The sequence below is a fragment of the Alternaria arbusti genome (assembly GCF_024043155.1).
Source record: "Alternaria arbusti strain BMP 1465 chromosome Unknown scaffold_7, whole genome shotgun sequence".
Lineage (NCBI taxonomy): Eukaryota > Fungi > Ascomycota > Dothideomycetes > Pleosporales > Pleosporaceae > Alternaria > Alternaria arbusti.
The window spans coordinates 689,024-716,333 of record NW_026249947.1 but is presented as its reverse complement, the minus strand read 5'-3'; the positions used below and the strand labels follow the sequence as shown (position 1 = coordinate 716,333).

Here is a 27,310-nt window from a genome sequence, read left to right as displayed (position 1 = left end):
AGTCAAAGAATCGTGGACGCGATCAGAGGCCCGAGTAGATTCCGGTGAGACCTACAAAAGGCACAGCCACTTCATGGCGTTACGGCGTACACCGCACCAATCAGACCTTTCAGCCACATGCATTGGACTCAGGTCATCATTGGTTCAGGACACAGCGTGACCATCCATCCATCATGCATGTCACATGTGCGAGTATAGCGTTAGCTGGACATGAAAGAAGTCGCTAGATGAGAAGTCAACCATACGGTAAGAAACGATCAGATACCCTCACTGTACCGCCAGAACTCTCGGAAACTGAACAAGTATAGTTGGTCTGATATATCATTTACCTGTCAAAGGGCGCTGCAAACCGAACCCACCAAAAACCAAATCCACCACCCAATGCGATGCAAACATGCCCCTATATACATAAATCATCATACAAATGACCCCCACAATCATCGCCAACGTCACCCAAGCAACCCCAATACCCCCCAAAACCACCACTCAGCACCACCAACACCCTCCTACACCTAATAAGAGTCCCCAAAAAACTGACTAGCAAGCATAATATCCCGATCCCCATTCGCAAAGTCCCACCCCACAATCGTCGGATCCTGACTACAACAGATAATCCTCCTGGCATCAAACTGCAGCTTGAACACACGCGAGTTAGTGCCGTTGTTGGTGAGAGGCGCGGCGAGGGGGTGAGGCTGGTGGTGATGATGGTGATGGTGGTGGTGAGGTGCAGCGTTTGCAGGGCCGGCGGCACCTTGTTGTGCGGGTGCGGCGTTTGCGGTGGGAGGGTTATTCGCTGCGGGAGCTGGGTTGGCGGTGACTGCTGTGTTCGCGGGTGCGGTGGCTGCGCTGGCGGCAGGGGCATGCATTGCTTGGGATGCTGCGTGGAGGGCGTGGGCTTGTTGGGCGAGAGTTTGGGCTGCTTGGGCTTGGGCTTGGGCTTGCTGTGCGAGGGCCTGGAAGTTGTTCTGTTGCGCGGCGGTTTGGGGGTTGGCTTGTTGGTTTGGGGGTTGGGCAGGGTGGTTTGCGTTGGCTGCGTGGTTGACGGGTCTTCGGGGGCGGCCGCCGGCTGCTCGGACGGCGTCGTTTTGGAGGAGGGTTTGCGACTTCTCCCATGCTCCGTCTGGGCCTCGCTTCCAGATGATGACTGTCTCGTCGTATGAGCCGGAGACGATGCGCGCCCACTTGCTACCGCCGCCACCTGGTGGTAGTTTGGCCCCGTAGGCGAATACCTTTGACGGGTCACGAGAACCGGCGTTACGAGCGCGCCGCTGCTCTCTGCTGAGATTTTGACCAGTGAGCTGACCACTGGCCTGTGCTGCGAAGTAGTTCTGATCAATCGACCGCGCTTCGGCTTCAAGCTCCTCTTCGTTGCCAGGAAGGTCGCCGAATTGAGCTTGCACGGTGCGCACAAGATTACTGTGGCCGTTCAAGCAGGCCACTTCAGCCCCTGTTGCGCGGTCGAAGATGCGTACACTTTCGTCCGAGCTGCCACTAACGATGCGTCGTCCGTCGAACTGAACACATGCAATACCCTTTGTATGGCCCGAGAAGGTTCGCGTGCATGCACCAGTGCGAACGTCCCAGCACTTGACACTCCTATCTCCAGATGCCGAGACGATCTGACCATCGAGTATCTGTATGGCATTGACTGCAGCGCCATGTCCTTCCAAAGTCATGATCAGGCTGTACGGAAGGAGGGGCTTGAAGTGGAGGTGTTGACTCTCGACGTGTTCCTGCATGTTGATAATGTAAGAGGGGAAGCGAGCGCCCGACTTCATGGTCGATGAAGGGTAGGTATCGTCCGTTGGCAGCATCTCTTTCCGGTTCCATACTTTGATCGTCTTGTCTTTCGAGCAAGTGACTAGGTAGCGATCGTCGAACCTGAGATTCAGGACCGACTCGGAATGCGCCTTCTCGATTTCCTTGATGATGTGTCCGGTGGAAAACTTCCACAGTATCACCCTGCAGTCGCTACCACCAGAGACTACAATGTCTTGTTCGGGGCGCTCGTCGAACTGTAAGCACAGCACGGACGCTGCGTGGCCGACGAGTGGCGGGTGTACAAGGCGCTGAGTGTCCAGGTTCCAGACCCTGATGCTCTTATCCCTGCTGCCGCTCACCAGGAACTTCCCAGAATACTGTATGGTATACACGCACTCGGTATGAGCTTCCTCGGGGTGGTTGGGATGTGGTAGCTGGAAATTGGAATATCGTCCGGTGCTCCAGTTTTCTTCTAACCTCCTCTTTTGCTTGTACAGATATTGCCAGTTGATCCTTGCTTCAGGGCCGGGGAGCAAGAGCGAGGGGTGTATGGGAGGCCCGTTGTTCTCCGCGGAGGTGCTCGCCTGTGACGCCTCCTCGGTGACCGCGCCTTGTCTTCTTTCTCGGCGTGCCACGTCAGTGGGCGAGGCTGTAGGCGATGCACCGTGGAAGGAGATGCCCTCCATCTTATCCTCAGACCTGACGGATGGACTGTCATCAGCCTCTACAGCACCGTGTTGTTCGCCCCAAGCGTTGCCCGCAGAACCACTAACGGCCATTGGCTCTGATATGTTTTGTGTGCCATTTTCCAACGCGGCCCCGTCACCAAACAACTGCCGTTCTCGCACGCGCTTCTTGTGGGATGGTTTACCGTAATCGGTGTCTTCGGCGGCTCTGTGTCGCGTCTTCCGCTCCTTCTCCTTAAACTCTGCGCGCTTCTGTCTTTGCGCCTCCTCGTATGCGCGCACCTGTGGGAAGTTGGAGTTCCAGCCCTCTAGCCTGAAAAGCAATTTCCATAAGGGGCTGTCGAGCACGCGTTCTCTCCACGAGCGGGATAGTGTCGACGCGCGTAACAGCGTCTCGGGGTTGAGATATGAGAGGATCTGGAAGGTGATCTCGGGCGGAAGGTACATGACAGGGTCGAGATGCAGGAGTGGGTTGAGCTTCTCGACGATGCCGGCTATCGAGGAGGTCCGCAGCGAGCGTAGTATGGCATATGCGAATTCTTATGTGATGTTAGCGCAGACGCGCATGCTATCGTGGTATGTACTTACCACTTCGTTCGTTCTCGCTCAGGTTCATGACCCAGTCGGGCAGGGCAAACGGCGAGTCGGCGTCCATCTCGGCGTCGGTCAAGCGCACGTCGCTGCGCATAGCCATGTCGCCCTCATTCTGGCTCCTCGTGTCCTCGGAGTAGCCTTCGTCGAAGCGGTTTGCGCTCATGGCAGAGGCGGGGCGGAAAGGATGCATGTAGGGCGGGCCAGAAAATTGGGCGTTGGGGTTGCCTAGAGGGCCTGCCATGGTGGTGCACGCGAGGATGTGGGTGAGTGGAGACAAAGGTCGCTAGCTGAAAAGTGATGCTGCGGCCGTTTGCAGCGCGCTGGACTGCGGCGAGAGGATTGTGTTATGCTGTCTCAACATGCGCTGGCAGGGTGTCGGGCTGGTGCTGCCTGGCGCTCTTGGTAATCAGGGTACTGGCGATGCGGAAAGCGACGGGTGGCGAGTACGGGGTGCGATGCGCGTTCGGATTATCACGGCGGGGTGAGGTCAAGTCAAGGATGGAAATGTCAACTTCGCGATGGCTCTCCCACTTTCGCAGAGCCTCGAGATGCCCAGGTGCAGCATGTCATGGCTTCCCGCGACACACGCCCGTGCACCCGCGCCCATTCACTCCAGATCTGCCGCTAGCCGAGCTGCCTAGGGCATGCGGACTACTACTCGTGCGGCCAAGTCGCTGCATCTGAGACACACCAGGAGAGGGACGCTAGATGCCCGCTTAACGGTCTGATGCACTAGAAGTTGAAGGATGCGGGCTAGAAGAAATGCAACAATTCCCCGATGTCGTTGCTTTCATGTGAAGGTGTGCCGTCTACGTGAAGCAGCGATTAGTCAACGGTTGCGCAATCGCCTGTTTGAATTTTACTGTTGGGACGCGGGTAGTCAAGACTGTTTGAGGATGCCTGACAGATGTGACAACTTCACGTGGATATCTGACGGTTGTCTTGGAGCTTTTATTATATCGCCCAGGTAGCTGCGGGCGTTCAAGCGCCGATCGGGAACATCACCTGCTCTCGCGTTCGCCTGAGGTGGACCAATACTGTGTGCCCGTCGGACGGCATGTGAGAACGGGCGCGTATCCAGCCTCCCATGGCCTTCCCGGCAACCTCATGGCCAAAGAATGGGAATTGCTTTCTCACACCGCTCGACTGCCGCTCTCTAGCAATACTCGCATGAGCCGCGTGGTGTACTTGGGGCTAGCAAGGCTGGAGAAATGGGTCCACGACGGGCAGGCAGAGGGGCGATCGCGGCCCAAGGCAGCGCCTGTGCCGACATGACGAACGGCAGGCGGCAGATGCTGGAGATGATGTGATAGGCACGCGCGTGCATTCACATTGCTAACCTGGCAAGTCATCGCAAGTCATGAGCGAGGCGCCGCTGTGAGTCAGCCGTCATATATCGCAGACTCGGTCGTGATCAAAGGACTGGCACTGGAAATGAGTGGAACGGCGACGCGCCGCATGGCTGTGGGGTGTCACCGAGCCGTGCTGCAAACAGCGACGTTGGCACAAGCAGCGCCCAACGGCCAGCTGCCAGCCTGCCTGGGACGGCCAGCAGATGCCAGTGACGGGCGTGTATTGAGTTTTGTAGTCGCAGTCACGTGCCGGCTGCAACGCCTACATGGGCGGGTGAAACGACGAGCCGTGAACCCCTTTAGGCGTGCGCCGCCCGACACCTCATGCGAGACGTCCTGCGAGATTACACGATTATCGCCCATCTACAGCAAACAGAGATTATCGCGACCCGAATGCAGGCCGGCGGTGATTTTGCTCCTGTCGCCGCACGCTCCACATCGCCGCCCTGTTCAGTTAGCAGCAGCGACCCTGACCGCCTAGGTGCTAGCGCGAGCGCAAGGAGATCGATGAAAGCAGCATGGAGGGCGGACTATCGTTTCACTCGGGTCTGGTGAGAGCCCATACCACCTTTGCCGTCTCCCATCCACCCCCCAAGTCGCCCTCACAGCACACTGCACACGCCCGGATGACCTCGACCGGGCCGCCTGCCCTCATGTCGCACCAGAGCTTCCAGAGCACCTACTCGAGCTACTCGCACAGCAGCGCGCGCGACACGCAGAGCACCCAGGCCACCAGCAGCAGCACCCTCTTCCACCCCCCGCCCGCCTTTCCCACGTCCTCCACGCCCGTCAATGGCGGGCCCGTCGAAGCCAGCGACAATGTCCTCAACAAGCGGGCCGACAAGGACACCTCGCTGTTCCAGCGCTGCCTGACGCTGCAGATGCGCCTGCGCTTCATCCCGGGCTTCGACCGCTGGATCGCCGAGGAGGAGGGCAAGGCCGACGACGATGCCGACCCCGTCACGCTGCTCTGGCGCACCTTCCGCCGCGGCTACCCGCTGATGGAGCTGTACAACGCCCTGGGGCCCCGCACGCTGCTGAGCATCCCCAGCTCCAAGCAGGACGAGAAGAGCCTCAAGAAGAACGAGAAGATGGCCTGCTACAAGTTCATCCAGAGCTGCGTCGCCGAGCTGGGCATCCCCCAGGAGAGCTGCTTCATCCTCGGCGACCTGTACGGTGACGACACAACTGGTTTTGTGAAGGTGAGCCCGCACGACGAGACTGTGGGGTAGGCCCACGCTAACAGATCCCCAGGTCACCAACGTGGTCAACAAAGTCCTCGACGAGCTCGTCGCCCAGGGCAAGATCGCTGGCGTTGCTGAGACCCTCGAGAATGTCGGCGGCGTCGTCACCAAGCGCACCCAGCGCGAGCACATTATCGACGAGCTGGTCAAGACGGAGCGCACCTACGTGCAGCACTTGGAGCTGCTGCAGGAGTTCAAGAAGCTGGTCGAAGAAAAGGGCGTCATCAGCGGCGACCAGGTCCACGACATCTTCCTCAACCTCAACGCCCTCCTCGACTTCCAGCGCCGCTTCCTCATCCGCGTCGAGCAGACCAATGCACAGCACCCGGACGAGCAAAATTGGGGAAACCTTTTCGTGCTGTACAAGGATGCCTTCAAGGTCTACGAGCCGTATATCGCGAACCAGAAGAAGTGCGAGCAGATCGCCATGCGCGAATTCGACAAGCTGAAGGAGACGGGCGGACCGCCAGAAATGCGACAAATGGTGGAATCGCCGACACTCCTCGCATCTTTCCTGCTGAAGCCTTTCCAACGACTCACCAAATACCCCCTCCTACTTCAGGTATGATCCCCAAAACCTAGCCCAGAATCCCATCTCTAACACAATGCAGCAATTGCGCGACAAGGGCGACCTTGACGAAGGACGACGCGAAGACATTTCCAAGGGCATCGAAGCAGCATCCTCCGTACTCGCAGGCACCAACGACGCGATTGCCCGCGAAGAACGCGTCGAGGCGGTTGAGGAGCTCAAGACGCTTGTAGAGGACTGGAAGGGCCACCGGATTGAAGGTTTCGGAGACCTGCTTCTGCACGGCCAGTACACGGTGCTGAAAGGCGAGAGCATGACTTCCAAGAACGAAGAGCGCGAGGTAGGCACAACCACCGATCAACCCTCTGTACATCACTAATTCCCCACAGTACAAGATTTACCTCTTCGAAATGATACTCCTCTGCTGCAAAGAGATCAACGTCAACAAGCCAAAGAACAAAATGTCAACCCGAACCCTGGTCACCAAAGACGGAAAGCCCAAGCTACAGCTCAAGGGCCGCATCTTCATGCAAAACGTCACAGAGACCATCTCCCTACAGAAGCCAGGTACGCTCTACCTCCTCCACTCAATCTATACCCACTAACCATTCAGGCTCCTACACATGTCAGATCTTCTGGAAGGGCGACCCTGGAATCGAAAACTTCATCATCAAATTCACCTCCGAGGAAACCATGAAAAAGTGGGCCATGCAGGTCGATACCCAGCGCCGCGTGTGGAAGGACCAGGCGCGCACCAGTGCCAGCACCACAGCCTCCAAGCCATCAGATACCCAGTTCGCGTACATGCGCGACCAAGTGCTCGAAAACCCCTACCAGGAAGACGACGATGAGGATGGCGACGAGGACATTGATCCCGTTACAGGCTATCCCTACAGACAAAACAGTTCCACGCCCTCGTTACGTTCGCGGTCGACGACTGGTGAAAGCGGCCCTCCAGATGGAGACTCAAGGGTACCGCCTCCACGTTTTCCTATGGGCTACAACGGTCAGCCAGCACTAACCCTGCGCACCCAGCAGATACAGAATGCCTCCAACAATGAATCTTACTTCTCACCTACGGCAGAAACACCAATGCAAACTCCCATGTCAACACACTCCAATGCCCGCACAAGCTCGTCGTCGAACGGCACATTCCCCTTCCCCCGCCAAGCTCCACCAAACGGCTATTCTCACGATGAGAATAACCGCCACACTGCTCCCGCTCAGTCGCGCCACGGATCCAGGGGCGAGAACGTTCAACATCCCCAAGGCCGTGCGATGCAACGCCCGTCACTACCGGCCAATTCCACTCTTTCACAGCAAGGTAGATTGCGGGCAGCTAGTAGCCCTGACATCAACTCACATCTCCAAGGACAAACACGAAGAGCGCCGCCGTCACAGCCAGTACCAGATGTGCCACCTTTCCCTACCCACTACGCCTACAACGCCGCGATTGTCAACCGAAGTAACAGTAACTCGCCCAACAACCCACCGCCACGCGCTGCAACCCAGTCACCAGCGATCCAAAGAGACCGCTTGATACAGCAACGAACCGCCGCGGAGTTGGCCAACGCGAACAACGAGTACCACAACAATGCCATGCGCCGCGATCCGAACTACCCAATACGTACAATGACGCCCGCATCATCGTTTGAGCGAAGCCAGGGCACTTTAACGCCAGCGTCTATGGACTCACGAAACATGTCGCCACCGCTTGGCCAAGACTCAAGCATACCGACACAACTTAAAGTCAAGGTGCACTGCCCATCAGCCGGAAGCTCCATGGTTCTGGTCGTCAGCACCAACATCAGCTACCAGTCGCTCAAAGATCGCATCGATGCCAAGCTCCAGCGATCGACATCCGTCTCACTTGGCTCCGGCCAAGTCAAGCTAAAGTACCTGGACAGCGACAACACATACGTCAGCATTCAATGCGATGACGACGTACAAGAGGCGTTTGAGAACTGGAAAGAGCAGCAAAGCAATCTCAACCCCGGCGGCGGCCTCGGCGAGATTGAACTGTTCTGCCAACGGTAAATTCTGTTATTACACTGCTTTTCGGCATCACGGGGCGCTACTACACCATTTGGGGCATTGATTCAGGCGTTTCTCCACGGCGTGCTCGGCATACACCGCTTGCTCTTTTACTCTCTCTCTTCCCGTTCCATGATATATCCTAGGGGCAAACATACCCTTCTTGCCCCGGCGAAATTTGGGTTTGTGTCTGTATGTGGAGGGAGGCTGGCTTCACAAATACCTCTTTTTTGCTCTTCTCTCTTCTACCGACCGAACGAACGGCACCATCGCAACATCCTACCCTAACACACATTTGCGGGATTCAGAGCTGGTTGGAGGAAATCAGCTGGTTCTGTTCTACGTGCGTTTGTTCTTCCCCACAACAGACGAGCGTGATCTCGTGCTGCGCCTTGTTATACTCTGAAAGACATGTTTTATCTATACCACGAGCTTCCGGTTTTCTTTAGCTGCTTCGTAGGCGGTGCCGGCTCATCTTTTTTCTCTCTTACTTTCTTCGACTTGAAGACTATAGGGTGGGTGGGCTTGGGTTGTGGTATGATTGAATGATGTAATGAATGCTTTCAGTTTCTTGAGAATTTGAACTTTTTTGTCCTTCGACTTTTTGCGTCTTGGTCTTCGGTGTAGGACTAAGTCGTTGTTGGTAACTTTAGATTGTTGTGTTGAGGGGGTGTAGGTGTTTAAATACGATTCATTCAAGTTCTGCAAAATACCCTAACGTATGCGGCTCCTGACTTCCGTTCATCGTCACATCCTGTCTTCTCGAGGTCGTTCCTACCCAAACCGTTGGAGTAAATCTCGAACTCCGCTCCTACTCCGAGCACCGACCGATATCTTGGCACGCCGAACATCTTACCATCCACGCCAACCTAGAAAAAGCCTGAACACCCTGCAGTCTACGTGAACGTCGCGTCACCTACTTTGCACGCTTTTGACTTGATGTAGTCTGCAGACCTGTTCAGCTTTTTTCTTGTATGAGGTGCATCCATTACCTCACCCACGAAACCCCATCTTAACATCAGTATTCACACCCAGCACAATCTCTCCCAATGCCTCCTTCCTACACAATCTCAAACGCGCTCCCCTCAGACGCTTCGGCGATATCCTCCCTCTTCGCACTATCATGGCAATCCCCCTTCTCGCGCCTCCAATTCGGCAACGTGGAACCACGTGACCTGGCCAAGGCAATGACGCCTCGCATCGCGCAGCAGATAGCAGAGAAACGTGTGCTGTTTATGGTTGCGCGTGAGGAGAAAAGTGGGAATGTTGTCAGTGTCGCGCAGTGGACTGTTCCTCCTCCCCCTTCCAAAGGAGAAAAGTTGGAAAGCAAGAACATACGAAAATTAGAGGAGACGGGTCAGGAAAAGGAAGAGAGAAAAGAAAGAGAAGCGTTTGATGAAGAGATATACCTCAACTCTCTCCCCGCATCTTGCAACACCGCTCTCATCGCCCAATTCACAATGCGAGTTCGCGTTCTACGCGAACGTATAGTACAAGGCGCTCCGCATTTTCTTCTTGAAAATTTGGCGACGCATCCAGGGCATCGGGGACAGGGTTTAGCTGCGCGGCTCATACGGCACGTACTTGATATGGCTGATCTGAGGAGTGTGGTTGTTTATCTGGAGACAGGGGAGGAAAATAAGGCGAGGGAGTTGTATGCGAGACTGGGGTTCGAAGAGAAGGGACGAGAGGAGATCGGATTGAAGAATCTTGTGAGTAGAGAGGAGAGCGAGAGGATGGACGTGGGGGATGTGCATACGGTCATTGCGTATGTGAGGGTACCTTGCAGGACGACATAGATTTCATTAAATTCTATAGGTAAGGTCTATGTGCAAGATTGCAACGAGTTACCGCTACTCTTCCGTTCACCCAGTACATGGCACTCAGACCCTTTTGCGCAATCTTCCCGTCACCGTGAGCCGCGCAATAAGAACGCACAATGCAGACACAGTCGCCGTCCCACCAGCATAGAAGATGGCAGGGCGATAAACATCAATGTTCTGACCCGAAGCGACGTCTCGTCTACCGCCAGCGGCCTCTAACAAGTAACCAGCGATTGGTGCGCCCATCAGATACCCCACGCTCCAACCAGTGACTGACATACTCATAGCTACCGCAGCTCGTCCGGGGCCAAAGATACCAGCGACGACCGTTGGCTGGGTGGTAAAGTACGCGCCGTTTGCAACACCGTTCAGGATTGCGAAGAGTACGAGTGGACCGAGGGTGTTTGAGACTGGCCAGATCGCAAGCATGCTTGCGGCGTTGAGCACCATGACGATGACGAAGGTGTTGAGTGGTCCAAACTTGTCGCACAATGGACCTGCAATGAAACGGCCGATGGCATTGCAGGCGTTGAAAGCAGCGACGAGCGCAGCACCAGTACTAGAGCTGAGACCAATCGACTGCGCAAACAATGGTAGATAGTACGGCGGGACGAACAGCGCAAAGACACCAATAGCGCTGGCGACGAACGTAGCGATGAAGGTAAGAGATCGGAACATGGAGAGGTCGACAAAGGGTATGTTCCTCAGCGGCACACGATCCTTGACCATCCACGCAGCCGGAAGACCAATAGCCCAGGTAAGCAGGCCTTGTATGCGGAACGTCCACTCGATCCCGACTTTTTCGTACAGGGCGTTCAATGCAACCGCCATGACGCAGCCGCCTACTCCGCCGCCCAGCTTGATAAGACCGTTTGCGAGACCGAGACGAGCGCTGAAGTACTGCACGGGGACTGTGTTGCAGACCGTCCAGTTGAGCGACATCCCAATGCCGCCGATGACGCTGTACGTGCCGAAGAGACCGGGGAGATTGGACGTGCAGAAGCTTGCTCCGATCAACCCCAAGCCCATGAGGAAGACACCAAGGATGATTGTTGCTCGGCCGCCTATCAACCTCATGAGACGGACAGCTCCAAGTCCGTACAAAGCGCCGCCTGCAAGTCCCAGGGAACCGACGTAGGAGAGTGTAGATGGAGGGACGTCTTTCAGCGTTGAATCGAGCAACGCGGCTTGTAAGACGCCCCAGCAGTTGATGATGGCGTTGTTGCAGAAACTTGTTGTTGAGGAGCCTGCGACTACTATCCATCCGTATCCGCCGTCTGGTACTGCGGTGACGGAGTAGGCTGCGTTGTCTGGTGTTTCGTCATGGATGTGACTCAAAGACGACGGTCTGGGAGTTGGAGTGAAGGTCTTGCTTGATGGGGGTTGTGGAGTCTCATGAAAGCTCGTGAGCTCGATGCGGTCTTCTGTGATGGTAGTAGTAGACATCTTGATGCTGTTATCTTAGAGTCGTAACAGGAGGGCAGACGCGGACAAACTTATGGATGTCTCGCGAAGGGCGCGTTTACACGCCTTAGACGCCAGAGTGACTGGTACTCAATGTAGCCATGCAGGTAAGCGCAGAATGCCATGGGCCGATTTGCCCTCGCTTCTTGCAGAAGGGGTTTTTCCGATGGAAAGGGAAATGAGACCTACGGCGTAGGGACTTCTCAACTACAAGCAACGATGGACTTCCAAATGTGTTCATGTGTGTACCTCTAGGAAATCATTGTACTCATGCGTCTATTGCGCTCCATACCTCCAGAGCATGCATTACTTCTGCTTCTCTCGGGCTTTTGTCGCATCGCACGTATTATGTTCCCGTTACTGCATCTACCTGGTCAATTGCTCAAGGTGGCCGTGAGACATGGAAGGACGGATCACTAGACGACTGCTTTCCGACGCATAATCACGTTGGATGGTAGTCTGTCCCAGATTGCTGAACAACAAAGCGGGGAAGCTGCGGAGGTGCGCTAGTGCGTGATTAGTCATCTAAGCTACCCTGGGTCCACCTGGGCAGGGTCCACGAGCTATCGACTGTCTAGCACTCTGGCGCTTACCACACGCTTTCGAGTCCTACACGTCTCGCGATTGTTCAAACTACAGACCATCAGCATGTGTAGTTGTCTTGTCCGGGCTCTCGGTGCTTCCCAAGCTTTGCAAGCCGCGAGACCAAGTTTCCTCCATCAACTGCCCGGTTTTCCAGGCTAGGCGCGCTCGGTGCCCACTCGCTGAGACGCGACACGCCTCATCCAATATCGCATCCTTGATCTGTCCACGTCATGGCACATGGCACAATCTATAGACAGCATATAGAGTCGTAGCATACCAGATCGTTTGCTAACCCTTCACACCTATTAACACATAACTTATCTACTGCATAACCTACAGTCACAGCACCCACAATGGCAACAGAAGACACCGTCGACCTGAGCGCATCGCACGCGCCCCAGCAAGCATCCCTCGAGGCATTCACCTCCATCCTCGACACCGTGAAAAGCGAACTCCTCAAACTACGACGCGACCATGACAGTAAACCCACTTTGTCCCATCGACTCCCCTCATCCCTCTAACAACCCCTCTAGAGCACGAACCCGAATACTTCCGCGCCGTCTCCCACCTCTCCGACAGCGACCTTACATCCTTCAGCGCCGACGACCTCGAGTCCGTTCGCGTAGCCGTAACAGCATACGGTCTGCATCTCTTCGGCAAAGTCAAACTACCCGCTTTAGACAACGGAAACATTCACATTCGCATCTTTGGGTCTGCCAAGGATGGGACAGACGGAAGTAGTCTTGATGAGAGGGAGTACAGTTTGCATAGTATACATACGGAAGAGGTGGTAAAGGAGGATGGGGACAGGGTTTATAGAGCGGTGTTTGGGAAAGAGGATGAGTTGGAGTGGTTTGAGACTTGATTGGTATACTAGGTATATCTAGATAACGAATTAGGGACTTCGGAAGGCATCTACAAGTCCTGCAGGCCTAAAGCCTCATTCACCTCCAAGATGCGTTCGTGAACCATGTTCAGGGTCATCTTGCCAAACTCCTTGAACGCCTTGTGGTCTATTTGCCCGTTCAGCATCTCAAGCTCGTGGCGGTAGGCTTGGCGAAGACCAAACATCTTTGCAATCTCATTGTTGATGTTCTTCAGATTATCATCTCTGCTTTCTCGTCGCTTGTTTGCCTCACCAAGCCAGTACTCTTGAGCGCCCGGTAAGCGACTGAAGGTTTCGTACGCTGGGATCATTTCGACGTCTGAGCGATATAGGTTGACAACTCGATTGAAGCGAAAATCGTTTTCGGGATTGAAGTACTCTTTGATGGCGATAAAGGCTTTCATAGTGTTGACAAATGTTTGCCATTTCGCGAACAGCGCCTCAATCTTGCTCAATGCCGAAGGGCTAGAGAAATCGTGCTTTTTGGTGATTTTGGCACCAATGCCATCGAGAATTCCAGCGAGCTCAACAAAAGCGGAATTGCCTGCATTTGCGTTCAGCCACTCGGCCTCGCATGCATTGATGGCGGCAGTCAGCTCTCTGATCCTACCAGAGCAGTCTTCTGAGACGGCCTTTTGTGGCCTTTTCGTCTCATGCTCCTTTGGAGCGGCCAGGGGGGCCTCCTGCACTGCGTGCTCTTGACTGATCCTGGCGACTACGTGGTCGTCAACGGGAGAAGAAGTAGTAGGCTCCAGGCTATTGTCGGCGGCAACCTCATCAATTTGCTCAGGGTTTTTGGGGTCTTGAACCTCTGAAATTTGACTGGCGACACCATCACCAGCCGAAAGAGACCTATTGACGGCCATGTCGCCGCCTCGGGGTGCCGTGAAATCGAATGCTCCGGTCCAGTTTTCTGGGTCGAAGCCGGACGGGATGGTAGGTACAGCGACGCTGCTTTGAGAAGGCTTAAAGGTGAAAGCGAAAGCCGATGCTATCGGAGATGTTGGGACAGAGGAGCTACGATGAGAACTGACACCATCTTTGGTGTTTTCGCTTTCATCCTCATCATCGCTTTCATAAGGTTGTGGCGAGCGAGGCGATATAATCTCAGCGTCGTCTTCTCCAGCGTCGTCTGCAGAATCATCTGATAGCTCTTCGTTACCCCCAGCAAGATCCCAGAGCTCGTCGGCGGTATTCGAATCAAGGCCATGGTCTTCAGAGGTGTCTTTAGAAATGTACTGCGTTTCAGTCTGGTCATCCTCAGACTTCTCGTCTGAGCCAACGTCGACGCCACCATCACTATCGTCGGTCTCAATGGGGGAGCAAACATCTTCACCATTTTCGTGGGGATGTGAGGGCTCCGTCAATGCTTTGACTCCTGTCGTCGATTCAGTCTGCCCATTAAGCGCAGCAGTGTGCGCCTGAAGCTGTTGGACGTGATCAAGGAAGAGCTGCCGACCGGTTCGACTGCCCTCAGGGTCGCCTTCAGACGAATTCCAGTACGTTCTCCAATCATCCAAGTCTTCCAGTGCCTCATCTATATCCTCGTTGTATGAAGTGTTGCAGTCTTCGTGCTCGAGCGACGAAGTCCAGATTTCGGTCTCCCAAGATGATGCAAGCGCGACGACGTTCAGGTTCGGCGTATGATTCGGGGATCTCAGTAACTCGCAGATGCCACGGATATGGCTTTGGAAGCCTCGACGGTTGTCTTTGCGCAGCTGTGCCTCTGGTGAGAGGCCTTCTTGGTGGTTGTCCGTAATGAGTATGGCTTCGGTGGCTTGGGTGGCGGAGTCGGATTGAGTACATACGTAGCTGAGGCTGGCTGGAGCGTCTGCAGAATGCTGCCCAGATACGATGCTCTCGTTCTCCAGCATGTCGTAGTTCAATCTGTCCATCTCCCAAACAAACCATTCTTCACCTGTCCAATAGCTTCCATCATCGACTGGCCAAGCCTCGGACCACTTCTTGTCGCACTTGGTGAGGAGTCGCAAGGTTGATCTGACCTCATCGTCATACTTCTTTCCATCAGAGCTTTGCATCGATCGGGTCCAGATGTCGAACTCCCATTGCTTAGCGAAGACCTCGGGCTCGCGTTGCATGATCGCGGCGTTAGGTGAACTGAGCTTCCTGAACCTAAAGAGTTTGGCAACCAGCAGCTTGGTAGCTTCCACGCGGAGGTTTTGGGTTTCCTCGGTCCATACACGCTCTGTGGTGGCTTCCACACTTGGAGCATCGGTTGTCATGTTTGTGTCGGGTGGGCGCATCCCCGCAGTCAGACTGCGGTCGTAGAATCTCTTCCTTGCGCGAAGCGGTTTCGGAATGAAGCCAGGCTTGGGACAGTTTGTTGCATCTGGCTAGGCAGAGGCGGGATCCGTACTGAAAGACGAGTCGTTCAGTTGAGACGACATGGTAGCGCTTCGGAGGTGGAGAGTTGTGGAAAGGTCGCTGAGATGAGCTGCTGGTTGTTTCTGTAGTGAGCCTTTCGCGTGTAGTATTGGGCGAAGAGAAATGGAGAAACGAGGGGCGAGGTATTTGCGTGAATCTAGGCGGAGTTGCAAGTTGCGATGAGCTGTAAGAGGTCGCAGTGGATGAGGTGAAGCCTATTGTTCCAGGCTCAACAATAAGAGCAGGCATAGCGACCGACGAGTGCATGGTGGTGGTATGTGCGCAGTGAAGTGAAAGTGAAAGTAAATACCTGCTTCTGTTTCCCAACATAGCGAGCATGAATGAGGCCATGTAGTCGAGGATACTGGGGGCATGGACCCCTGGACAACGGCTATGAGAACATCATGGGGTGCTTGATAGTAGATACAGAGAAAAGGTGGCGATGTCCGCACATACTACCTTGGGCAATGTGAAGACAAACACTGGTTCCAGTGTCCATAATATTCGACTCGCGACACTACCACGCCCCGCGTCCTGTTCCTTACCATGTTGTCAACCTTGAGGTGCCATGTACAGGATGGATAGCTGGCCATGTCCGAGCAGACGAAGACTAGCCTATGGTGTGCATTCAAGGCTTATGGAGCCTTCCAAGGGTTCATGGAGACCGTTGCTCGAGGTTGGCATGGCCCAGAAGCTGATATCCGGGTCTAGGGAGTTGTCTTGGATGGCGTCCGACATAGGCGCTTGACATCTCGGCCGCAATGTCCGTTAGGCTATAACGACCTGGTCCGCCATGATGGAGGGGCCCTGGCGATTCAGAAGTGACATCTTGGCTCCTCAAAACGGCAGTTCAAAGGTGAAAAGACGAGGCGCGGCGTTGTGAAGAAATGAAGTAGACATCTGCCGGAGGACGTAAGGTTTGGGAAATTAGTGGGCCAGATCGCAGCCAATAGGACGCGTCGGAAGCGCTGTCGCCCCGCCTCCCATGCTTTCTTCACGAGCTTTGCCACTTCCACTATGCTCAACCGATCGCAGCGCGTTTCCAAGCAGCGACAGTCCAAAGGCGTCTGCTTGTGTGCTGAGCAAACAGTCTGGCAACGAATTCTGAAAATGCAGCTAAGGCATCTCATCGATCGATTGCTTCGGCCCGGAGGAAGGCGCCAGGCCGGGATACATTGCGACTAGCAGTTTTCCGAGCTGAACACGACAAACAGATGCAAACAACTCATCCTCGTCATACCAGTTCTTCTTGAGGTACTATCGGTTGTCGCGATCGTCGCCGCAGTTCTAATCCTTCGCGGTCGCCACAATCCTCACGATCGAGCATCTGGACCAGTCTGGAACGTTACACCCGGCGCGCCCCTCTGACAGCCCTTAGCTCCCGCAGTGTATCACACCTCCGCATAACACTCTGCGCGACCTCTGCTTTCAATGCAGGGCAGTAATTCGACATACAGAAGTCTCGATGCATCCCATGGGCGGCCAGCGCGTTGCCTTCTTCCCGAAGGCAGATGCGGCCGTCCTCGCATCGAGGCATGCTGCGCCGGCATCGTCCGAGCGCCCGACCACCACCGCGCCAATACTTGATCTTGAGAATGCCGACAAACCCCTTGAGCCATGGATTGCGGAACAAGTCACGTCTGTGTATCCCAACGATGACGACATCTGGACGCCAGCACCAATACCTGCCAAAACACTATGTCCACCTCAGTGCTCTGCGGATCGCTATCTCTTCCCAGTCTTGACGCGGAACGAGAGGCTAAGGTTGACGTTGCTCTACTACTATACTCGCGGGGCCCTTGAAGATGTAGAGTTGATGTCTCGCCTGCAAGAGAAGGTCCATCTCGCGCATGAGACAGTAGGATGGGAGTTTGTTATTGCTGGTCTTCTCAACCACAGCACTTATACTCGCATGGTCACTGTGAACCTCCCTCTTGCGATATTACCCCGTCGCGAGAGCACTTGCGCCCACACCATCAATCAACCACCAGGTGTAAGTGTTAATCATTGCTGCCAGGGTCACTACTAACAGCTATAGACTGTCTTTGCGCTGCAGAACATGGCCAAAGATTGGCGCTTCGAGAAGTCACCGCATGTCGAGCAGGGCGGTTTGCGTGCGTATGCCGGTGTACCGTTGAGATTTGATACTGAATTCGGAGAGCACGTGGCTTTTGGCTCCCTTTGTGTCGCTTCTAATTCCCCACAAGAGCCTCTCTCGCCATTAGTACAACAGTCTCTTGCAAGGCTGGCTGATTGGATTGTTATGGACATAGTGCACAGTGCAAGAGCTCGCCGTCAGAAGGAACGTAGGCGGATGCTGGAACTGCTCTCCGAAGCTCAGCAGCAGTGCGACAACCACCACAACATGGAGGAAGTGATCCCCAGAATGCTCGAGGATGTTTATCTCAATACGCGAGTGAGCATTTATCAGACCACGGACAGCCACATAACCCTTCCTGGTGGTACGAGCTTTCGCACATCGGAATTGGAGCAGGGCCTCTGGGAAGATACCGCTTGTAGGTGATTGTGAATGGTACGAGCGTGATGCGTACGCTAACTCTCGCAGACTTTGATTACGCCATCGAGAATCTCAATCATTTGGATATGACTGCGCCCCGGCCTGTACGGGCCATCGCGGCACAATGTACCAGTCAGCGTGCGGCAATGTTTCTCGTAGTAGCCAGTAACGACTTCAAGATGGTCTTTGATGATATGGATTCTTGGTTCGTACATATGTGTGCGGTAAGCAATGGTAGATTCGTTCTGGGGGCTCTTGCTGATACTCTGTGACATTTAGACAATACTATGTCGGTATTGGCAAGGCCGCGCACTTCAGGAGGCGCTCAGCGCTAAGGAAACGTTCCTTCGCGGCATTACGCATCAGCTTCGAACTCCTATACATGGCATTCTTGGCTCTGTTGAGCTTCTGACTGAGGAGCTGAAATCTCGAAACGTGGTCCCTTCGACGGCTGCCTCGTCACCCACTGCCAGCCCAGACATCGAGCAATTGGACCCATACACTTATATCAAGACCATCAAGACTTCGGCAAGAGAGCTGATCTCAACGGTGAACAGCCTCATCAAGTTGAATCAGTGGGCAGACATTGCACAGGCAGAACGCGTTCTCACCATGCATACAGTCTCTGAGATTGAAGATGCTTTGCTGAAGGAAACCCTACTAGGACTATCGGACGACCTATCCACGCGACCCTCGATTATAATACAACATCATCTACCACCAAGCTGCGACTTGATTGCTATCGACAAGCGAGTATTCCTGGATTGCATCCAGCCGCTCATGGTCAATGCTGCTCAAAATGCCGCTGGCGGTATGGTAGCAGTGACTCTGTCAGTCACGGAGGGTTGCCAGTCTCTCGTCGTCGATGTCGAACACAGTGGGCGTAAGACACCCAAAGGGAATTACGATCGCGTGTTTGACGCACACGAACAGATAGATCTCAGTGGTACCGAGTCTACTTTGGGTTTGACGTTGGCGAGCAAAGCGGCGACGCTCTTAGGTGGCGAGATCACAATGGTCACTTCGCCCCATGGTGTAGGCTCGCATATCAGAGCGATGTTCAATGAGCCCGTCTGCGCAAGCTCATTACCTGCGTCTCGTGCAGTGAAGGATAGGTTCAATGAGCTTCCGCAAAGCTTCCATCACCTGACGTCCAAATCAGCAACGTCGTCTCTCGGCAACTACTTCACCCAGTATCTTTTAAGTGCTGGCTGGACATCGTCAAGCACATCGAAGGGCGCTTTCGTAGTCGTCGACTATACACCGAATCTGGCGGAGCTCTACCGACACACATCGAACATCGATGCCGACCAAGTTGCTATATGTCTCGTTCCAGAATGCGCATGCTTTCTCGACTTCCATACGGAGCGCGTTCGGCGACAGGGAAATGTTGTATACGTTCAAGGACCATTCTTGTCGGAAACATTTGGACAAGCGTTGAAGCACGCGGATGCAATCTCTGCCGAATTCCGCGCCGCTTCTCCGGAGACGGGGCTGTGTGCGACTGGCGGGGTCGTCATCGAACCAGTCAATCAAGATCCTGCGCCCGACTTGAACGAGCGCCCCAAACTCCCATCCGAGCGAGGTTCAATCTTTCCCGCCAAGCTTCAGAATGAACTAGTCCAGTCAGTGCGGACCTTGCGCATCCAAACCAAACCTCCACCGTCCGCGAAGGATATCTCAACATCGAGCAAACCCTTGACACTCCTTGTTGATGACAACGCTGTCAATCTTCGTCTATTGGAGATGTACTGCAGTCGTCGTGGTATCCCGTTTCGGAGTGCAAAGGATGGGCAGCAGGCAGTCAATATCTTTTCCGAAGCTCTTCTACCGAAGTACGACCCACTGCTACGACAAAATCTGCCCGTCCAACCAGTCGGACTTATCCTCATGGATCTTCAGATGCCGGTATGCGACGGTATCGATGCAACACGACAGATCCGGCGATTGGAGAAGCAGCATGGGTATGAACGGAGTGTCTTGTTCATCGTCACTGGTCAGGACTCTTCGAATGATCGCAAGGCCGCAGACGATGCTGGCGCAGACGAGTTCCTGACTAAGCCGGTAGGACCCAAGGTTCTTGACCAATGGGTAAAGAAGTGGTATCCTGATATCGAAATATGAAGGATCGACTATCTATTCGCGCGCTGACGAACCTTTGAGTTCTCATACTCATCATCCGAGGATCCGTGCATAGCATATCACGAGCTGCCATACGTCACAGCTGTGCCGACAGCTACATCCGCACCGGAAGTCACTCGTATAGGCAACCTAAGCAAAATGATGCAGTAGTTTCCAGGGCCGCTACGGTCGGGATGTCGTATTGTCTGCGCATTGTCGAGCGCCTTGACCAAAGTCGCCTGTGTGGTCAAGAAGATCGATAGGCGCACGAGTTGGGTCAGCTTCCGGACACGCAGCGTTTTGTCATCACAAGCTAGCGAGACGTGATATGGCTGTTGATTGGTAGTGCCATCAGGCGATGACAGCTTTCGGGTCGCATCAGACGCCGACTGTACGCTTGCTATGACTTGATTGTACTTTGAAGGTTGAGGCATGCAGCATCCCAAGTATGATGCAATTGTCAGAGGAGGACTGTACGTATGTAGTAGATTGCGCGACGCATTTCGTCATCACCGATCAGGCCCGCTGACGCCAAGTGATTATGTCATCCACATGTGAAACCAGATGCCGCAGCATATGTCCACGCCAGTAACACCCATATACCCTACCTCAACCATTATGTATTTTGGTCCATCTTAAAACCCATCGTTCATGCTGTCTCCAAGATTGCCGTCGACAGTTTGACAATACCTACCTGCATTGGCCCGTCTGCCCGCAGTTTAGGCGCCAGCCTCCCTAACTCTTCTCAAAGATGGCGCTATCATGGCTATCCTACTCATGCATAGCCATACTCCTCGCAACCGTATACATCAGAAAACGACTCAGCGTCCGCACATCCCAAATCGAGCGCGATGCAGAAGCCGAGAAACCTGACCGTCTCAGACTCGACGATGGCCTAACAGCATCTGGACGGCAACTGAAAGCCAAGCTTGTCGCAGCCATTCCCCACATCATCATCACGCCAGACAATGCAACGGAATTCGGAAAGTCAATGAACGCGTATTGGGACCAGAAAGCGTGTGAGGTGCCGCCTGCATGCGTCGTGCGACCCCGCAATGTGTGGGAGCTAGCGCAAGCGGTCAAGATTCTCAAACGCGAGTTCGATTTGAGGGTTGAGCGAGCGAAGGAAACGAGAGAAGAGGTGGAGTCGATTTTTGCTATTCGGGGTGGAGGTCATTCTGCTGCTGCTGGCGCGTCGAGCATCAAAGGTGGGGTTCTCATCGACTTGTCGCTCTTTAAACAAGTCGTTCCTGCTACAGATGGGCGGAGCGTAGTGATTGGCGCGGGTTGTAAGTGGATAGATGTATACTCGGAACTCGAGAAAGAGGGTCTCGCGGTCGCTGGTGGGAGGAATTCTGCTGTTGGTGTGTCTGGTCTCACGCTCGGCGGTGGGCTCTCGTTCTTCTCGCCGCAATACGGGTTTGTGTGCAGCAACGTCCTTGAATACGAGGTCGTTTTAGCAGACGGAAGGATCGTAACTGCCTCGGAGTACGATAAACCTGATCTTTGGCGTGCACTCAAAGGCGGAGGAAACAACTTTGGCGTCGTGACAAGTTTCACGGTCCGTAGTTTCGCTGCGAAGAACGTGTGGAGCGGTTTCATCTATCTCCTCCCATGGAAAGCCCCTGCTGTGCTCACAGCGTTCCATGACATCGTCTCGAAAACACTGGCTGGTGAGCTAGACCAACGCTTCGACCCCTACGCCGCGGGCCCGTTGGCATGCTTCACGTACCTCCAATCCGTCGGCATCCAAGCAATCTCTGTGCACCTCGTTCACACCGCGCCAGACACGAAAGAAAGAGGCTGGCCGGAATGTTGGCGTAGCTCGGGATTCCATAAGATTGGGCGTGTGTGGAGTACGTTCAAGATCCGCAGTTTAGTTGGTGCAACAGACGAACTCGGTGTTCTGAACCCGCCCGGACGACGACAGGAGTTTGCGACTACGACGATCAAGAATGACAAGCTGACGCTGGAGGCGGCGCATAAAGCGTATCGTGATGCGATACCGAAGATCAAGAAACATGGTATCAAGGGCATGAATTGGACGCTTGTCCTTCAACCTTATTTACCTTCTTGGGCGCGGAAGGGCGATGCGAACCCGCTAGGTCTTGATGAGGGGTCTGATGAGCCGCTCATCAATGTACAGTTCACAGTGAACTGGGCGTTAGAACAGCATGATGAGGTAGTGAGGGCTATCACTAGAGAGGCGATCGAGCAGATTGATGCTTTTGCCACTGAGCACGGGACGAGTCATCGGTATCGCTATTTGAACTACTGTGCGGCGTGGCAAAAGCCATTCGAGAGCTACGGAGAGGAGAATTTGAGCTTCTTGAAGGGCGTTAGTGGAGACGTTGATCCCGAGGGGTTATTCCAGCGTGGTTGTGGAGGTAGTTTCAAGTTAGGGTAGTGAGATTATCTCGCCTCATCGTCACGTCTCTTGAAAAGTGGGCAGGTGGTTCAGAACAATATTAAAATACTACACGTGCTACAACGGCCGCAAAAAAAACCATCGTCTGTCATCAACCTCGTATACTCGTCAACGCCGTCCGCTCTGGGAACACTTCCTCTGAGCCGCTCATGCTACCCCATCCCCACATTATACATGTCTGAAACGCCATAACACCCGTATTGCAATCGGGCTCTCGCTACGCACTAAAGAAACTCGACTAGTCAAGGCCGGCGGCGATCGCGGCAAGCGCCCAGTCCATGAAACCGGCGTTGGTGTCAAGGATGTTGGTGTTGAATTCGGGCAGAGTGGGGTAGAAGTTGGTGCTGTACCCAAATTCCATGGTGAAGCCGTGGATCTTGTTCGCGCCAGACTTGGCGTATGTACGGCTAGCAGCGTAGTCGTCCGAGGCACCAGAAGTGGCGTAAAGACCGACGGACTGCATAGACGTGTAGTCACGGCCACCGACTGCTCGCATCGCAGCCGCCGTCTTGGCAGCAACGTTCTTGATGTTTGTCGCATCAGCCGAGGGAATGTACTCCTTGTACGTGGAGTCGCCAAGACGACCTCTCTTTCCATCATACGCGCTGTTGAGGAAGTTCATGGTAGTGCTGGTGCTCTGAAGCTCATCGTCACCCCAGTTGTACAGGATGTCGCCGGTAGCGGAGTGGATGTCCATGAACCACCTGATCTTTGGGAACGAGTCGTAGATGCTGACGTGGTTCTTGGTCTCGGGCTCCGATGCAGCAGCTGAACCGTAAAAAGCCTCTGAGCTTGGCGAGGTGGAAGCAGGGGATGTAGACGGGTCGAAGTACTTCTTGAAGTTCCACAGGAAGTCAAAGTTGCGGTTAATGTCTACACCGACGGAGGCACCGCTAGTGCCGGACCGTGTGTTGCGGTTCTTGCGCCATAGTGATCCTGAAGACTGGTCGTATGCGACACCGTCTGGGTTGACGAGCGGGAAGAAGACGATGCCGGCGGCAAGGACGCTTTTGACTTGAGCATTGGTGTATGATTTGCTACCGTACTTCAGACCGCTTCCAGCCTTGTTTGCGGCGAGGAGATCTGAGATCCAGTAGATGAGCTGATCAGGGCCTCCGCGTTCGCGTGCGTGCATTCCAGCGGAGAGATAAAGGCGGTACTTGGACTTGTCTGTGCCAGCACCAACGTATCCGGCAGTTTGCGTAGCGCCATTGAAGGTCTTGTATGGCAGAGTGACGGTGCTGATTCCGTATCCGTTGACGAGTCCCTTGATGGCAGAGTTGATCTCGGTGGGGTTCATGATGCTGCTCATGGTCGATCCCGTAGCCTTGGTGCCAAGACCAGACGGTGTGACTGAACCTCCGGACCAACGGTCGCCAGTGCCGATCGGTGCGGTGGCGGCCCTCTTGCTGAGGTCGCGACGGTGTAGGCTGATCTCTGCATGGTTCTCGTACTCTTTGGAAAGATACGCGATTTGGTCCTCGGTCAACAGGGCGTGGAGCTCGAAATGGCCTTCTTTCGATGGCACCGCCTTGGGTCTGCAGCCAAGATCGTATGTGCCATTGTTGACGATGTCGAGAAAGTGTGCTGGAGAAGGTGCGTTGAAATGAACAGGCAGAAGGCTACCGAGTACGGTAGTGCTCTGGAGTATCAGAGCTGCGGCAAGAGCGTACTTCATCTTGAGTCAGCTTGGGGTGAAGAATATGGGGAACGTTAGAATGAAGTTGCCGGTACTCTACAGTATGTCGTGAAACGAGGTTGTTTTTATACATTCCTTCCATTCTGGTGTAACGATCGACCTTCTCCTAATGGCCGGCAGGTGATACTCTAGCATAAACGTGTCGGAGGTGCCATGGTGTCGCCTGCCGCTGATTGGCCGACTTCGCGAATTACGCCGGGCGCTAACTTGATCTCCTTCTGCTTTCGTCCTGTCTCCGCTGAAACTCCAGATGCACCTGCCCGGGAGGATCAAGTAGATCCAGAGATGCATGGGCAGTGAGAGGACCTGCCCTGGGTGATGTGCAGCACTAGATAAGATAGATTAACTGGCCCTGAAAAGCAAGCCCTTTGGGGCAAAGTTTAAAGCTGGATGGCCGGACGCTATCGTGAAGCGGTGATTTCCATCTGGGCATTCCAGGGGAAGCAGGTGCCAGGACAAGACGGCTTCACCGAGCATACCTGCTGGCCCTGGAAGTGACGCTGTGTGGTTATCTCGGGTTGCGACATAGTGAGTGGCGTCCGTGAGTGACCGGTGTGCGCTCGCACATGACAACCACGAGGTATCGCGCAATCGTCGGAGTCCGAACACTGGTGGCTAAGGAAGGCTGCAACTCACAAACGTGCGACTTGCGGATACTCAAGCCTCGGTGGTGGCAGGCGGAAGATGCGGGTACCCGCCGCCAAGAGGGCCACGTGCCTGAGCCTAAGCAAGGGCAAATTGTCCGGCCGCTAAGTACGTCACCGTCACGCCAAACAGCTCAACATGCTACATGCGACACACGACATGCGTGACAGACTCTCTCATCTGCAGATATTGGTCGATTGATGAAGAACCCTGTACGACACGCCTGTGGCCCTGGTATGCTTTTTCCGCGTGTTGGCAAAAAGCAGCTCTGCTGGGAACAATCACACTGTCGCCACCCTATCATGCTTCAAGGATCCAAGATTGCACCACAACCCGGAACCCCCCGCCTCTCTATGTCGAACACGATCGCTTGTGAATCGCTTGTTGTCGATGACCAGCACAGCTTCTGCGTTATCCCCACACCACTCACACGTGCATCTGTCACAGATCAGACCGCATCAATCATGGGAGTAAGCGAATGGCGGTGATCAACCAACGATGCGACTCCAACACGCACGCGACTAACGCGCGACTCGGGAGGATTAGCTGACGCGAAGCCGCCCATCAATTCAGCTATACCTACGTAGCTAATTAGATTCTTTCTAGGTACCGTTGGCCGGTTGGTGATACTCCACTCGGTCGATCGTCGTGGTCAGCGTTCCGTTTGCTTCGAGTATGTTCTCCATTACATCGATCCTCAAATGAAATCCGTCCGGACCAGTTTTCTTACTTCCAATCGCGGACCCCGTCTGCGAGATATCAGAGTACCAATCAAGCTTCTGATCCCACACATTCGGAGTCGAAACCGTCAACTCGACGTCTTCCCAGCCGTTGATGACGTGCTCGCAATCATTGGAGAAGTTGGTATAGTTGACAGCGACACGCTTGATGAAGTCTGCTTGTGAAGGTGCCATGTCTCCGATGAGCTTCACTTTCGCAAACCCAGAGATCTTGCCATGGAGTGTGTAGTTGCCTGGCTTTAGTGTAAGCTGCGAAGGGATTTTGGCTCCTGATAGGAACGGCGTCGCCCACGGTATGCGACTAGGCACCTTGTAAACTGTGGCTGGACGCGTAGGCTTGCGATCGGCCATTCGAGCGAGCATGACACGATACTCACGCCCACCTTGGGCAGTGGACACTGGACACTGTAGCGGATTACTGCCACCACATGCTGGCGATGTGACGATGGCCTGCCAGTACACAATGCGCGTACTGTCCAAAGAGAAAGCTGGGTCCGCTCGGCCGTTCCAGTTCGGATCGTCAAAGCCTCCTTCGCTACCATCACCCTCCCCGTTGACCTGCTGCCCGTAGTAGGACTCACGATCCCCATAACGATCTATCAGGATTGGCTGGAAAAAGCGACGTGGGCCATTGTTGCGTGTAGATGCGGCTACAGCAACGGCAACGATATCGATGAGAGGCGGAATACCTCGCATACCGGACATCCACATTTGGCGTTTGCTGGCACGCGTATCCTGAGTGACGAACCACTCGTCATCGGCAGAGAAAGCAATAGGATCGGCGTAATCAGGGTGACTGGTCAGACGGCGAACAACCCCAGTCTCGATGTGAACCGAATACAGATCGATATTTGTCGACTCGGTCGGCGCACCAATGTAGAGTATCTCGTCGCCGGAACCACTGAAACCCCGCAGTTCGCCAATTGTGATTGAATCGGGGTGAAGCTTCAACTCCTCGCCATCAGCCGTTATGAAAGCTCCGCGCTTTGGATCCACGAGCAGGTCGACATCAACCAGGTCATAGCGAGGCGCACCAGGGCCCGACCCTGAGGGTCTCGCATTAAACTCCAGACGCCCGAAGTAGGAATACTGCCCAGCGTCGTTGGTAAACGAACTCCAGCCAATATGAACATCATCGGGGTGCACACGCAGCTCACGCGGACTGCCACCCGACCAATGAATCGGGTAGATGTGGATATTGTCAGGCGTGCATTCATCGCTAGCCAACTGCTCCCCGTTGCAGTCGAGGATGTTGTGGCCCCAAATTGCTTTGTCGCCGCTTCTGAAGACATGGGGATAGTCTCGTTGTGGGTCCAGTTCTCTTGCGTTCTCAGCCGGTACCCCACAAGTTAGGCACTTCCACGCGTCGCCATTGCTGAAGTTTGAGCTATCAGCTTTGATGAGGATTAGCTGGACTCCATCGTAGATGCTCGCCGGGTCGGGAGCCGTGGGAGCTCCAACGAAGGTCACCGTGACGATGACGTTTCGGCCGTCCGGAGTGAAGTCGCCAACCTGAAACTTTTCGGTGAGTCCTCTCGCGATGCACCCGGTCTGATTCGGACATGCGCCAGGGTCTTGGCTTGGAGAAACTGGAGGTAAAGGTAGTTCGAAGATTTCAAATCTTTCGGGCTTTGGAGGCTTCGGAATGTCTAGCGGGGTGTTGAGAACAGCTTGTTGATCGTCGTTACTGGCTAGCAGCTGGTGACTGCTTTGATACGGCAGGAGGGCGCTTGCGCCAAGAGCAGCTGCAGCTGTGTATAAGTGCAGCAATGCCATACTGCAAGCAATAGCCTTGGCCATGGTAACGGCTTAGGTA

At 54.5% G+C, this 27,310-nt stretch overlaps 9 protein-coding genes across 9 annotated transcripts; 4 read left to right on the top strand and 5 right to left on the bottom strand.

Moving 5' to 3' along the window:
• Positions 1-512: 512 nt before the first annotated feature.
• J4E86_006057 (uncharacterized protein) lies at positions 513-3,282 on the bottom strand (the record flags this gene model as incomplete). Its single annotated transcript, XM_051446588.1, has 2 exons — positions 513-2,986; positions 3,036-3,282. The coding sequence occupies 2 exons, from the start codon at positions 3,280-3,282 to the stop codon at positions 513-515; spliced, it is 2,721 nt and encodes a 906-aa protein (XP_051302163.1).
• Positions 3,283-5,046: 1,764 nt separating this feature from the next.
• J4E86_006056 (uncharacterized protein) lies at positions 5,047-8,203 on the top strand (the record flags this gene model as incomplete). The annotated part of the gene is made up of 5 exons (XM_051446587.1): positions 5,047-5,595; positions 5,648-6,199; positions 6,249-6,506; positions 6,556-6,733; positions 6,780-8,203. The coding sequence occupies 5 exons, from the start codon at positions 5,047-5,049 to the stop codon at positions 8,201-8,203; spliced, it is 2,961 nt and encodes a 986-aa protein (XP_051302162.1).
• A 1,880-nt stretch (positions 8,204-10,083) lies between these two features.
• J4E86_006055 (uncharacterized protein) lies at positions 10,084-11,469 on the bottom strand (the record flags this gene model as incomplete). The annotated part of the gene is made up of 1 exon (XM_051446586.1): positions 10,084-11,469. The coding sequence occupies one exon, from the start codon at positions 11,467-11,469 to the stop codon at positions 10,084-10,086; it is 1,386 nt and encodes a 461-aa protein (XP_051302161.1).
• A 956-nt stretch (positions 11,470-12,425) lies between these two features.
• On the top strand, positions 12,426-12,937 carry J4E86_006054 (uncharacterized protein; the record flags this gene model as incomplete). The annotated part of the gene is made up of 2 exons (XM_051446585.1): positions 12,426-12,552; positions 12,606-12,937. 2 exons carry the CDS (start codon positions 12,426-12,428, stop codon positions 12,935-12,937), a joined length of 459 nt encoding a protein of 152 aa, XP_051302160.1.
• A 50-nt stretch (positions 12,938-12,987) lies between these two features.
• Positions 12,988-15,366, bottom strand: J4E86_006053 (uncharacterized protein; the record flags this gene model as incomplete). The annotated part of the gene is made up of 2 exons (XM_051446584.1): positions 12,988-15,308; positions 15,336-15,366. 2 exons carry the CDS (start codon positions 15,364-15,366, stop codon positions 12,988-12,990), a joined length of 2,352 nt encoding a protein of 783 aa, XP_051302159.1.
• A 1,442-nt stretch (positions 15,367-16,808) lies between these two features.
• J4E86_006052 (uncharacterized protein) lies at positions 16,809-19,985 on the top strand (the record flags this gene model as incomplete). Its single annotated transcript, XM_051446583.1, has 4 exons — positions 16,809-17,336; positions 17,382-17,859; positions 17,910-18,085; positions 18,141-19,985. The coding sequence occupies 4 exons, from the start codon at positions 16,809-16,811 to the stop codon at positions 19,983-19,985; spliced, it is 3,027 nt and encodes a 1,008-aa protein (XP_051302158.1).
• A 748-nt stretch (positions 19,986-20,733) lies between these two features.
• Positions 20,734-22,389, top strand: J4E86_006051 (uncharacterized protein; the record flags this gene model as incomplete). Its single annotated transcript, XM_051446582.1, has 1 exon — positions 20,734-22,389. The coding sequence occupies one exon, from the start codon at positions 20,734-20,736 to the stop codon at positions 22,387-22,389; it is 1,656 nt and encodes a 551-aa protein (XP_051302157.1).
• Positions 22,390-22,648: 259 nt separating this feature from the next.
• On the bottom strand, positions 22,649-24,636 carry J4E86_006050 (uncharacterized protein; the record flags this gene model as incomplete). The annotated part of the gene is made up of 3 exons (XM_051446581.1): positions 22,649-24,088; positions 24,317-24,415; positions 24,589-24,636. The coding sequence occupies 3 exons, from the start codon at positions 24,634-24,636 to the stop codon at positions 22,649-22,651; spliced, it is 1,587 nt and encodes a 528-aa protein (XP_051302156.1).
• A 720-nt stretch (positions 24,637-25,356) lies between these two features.
• J4E86_006049 (uncharacterized protein) lies at positions 25,357-27,294 on the bottom strand (the record flags this gene model as incomplete). The annotated part of the gene is made up of 1 exon (XM_051446580.1): positions 25,357-27,294. One exon carries the CDS (start codon positions 27,292-27,294, stop codon positions 25,357-25,359), a length of 1,938 nt encoding a protein of 645 aa, XP_051302155.1.
• Positions 27,295-27,310: the final 16 nt, after the last annotated feature.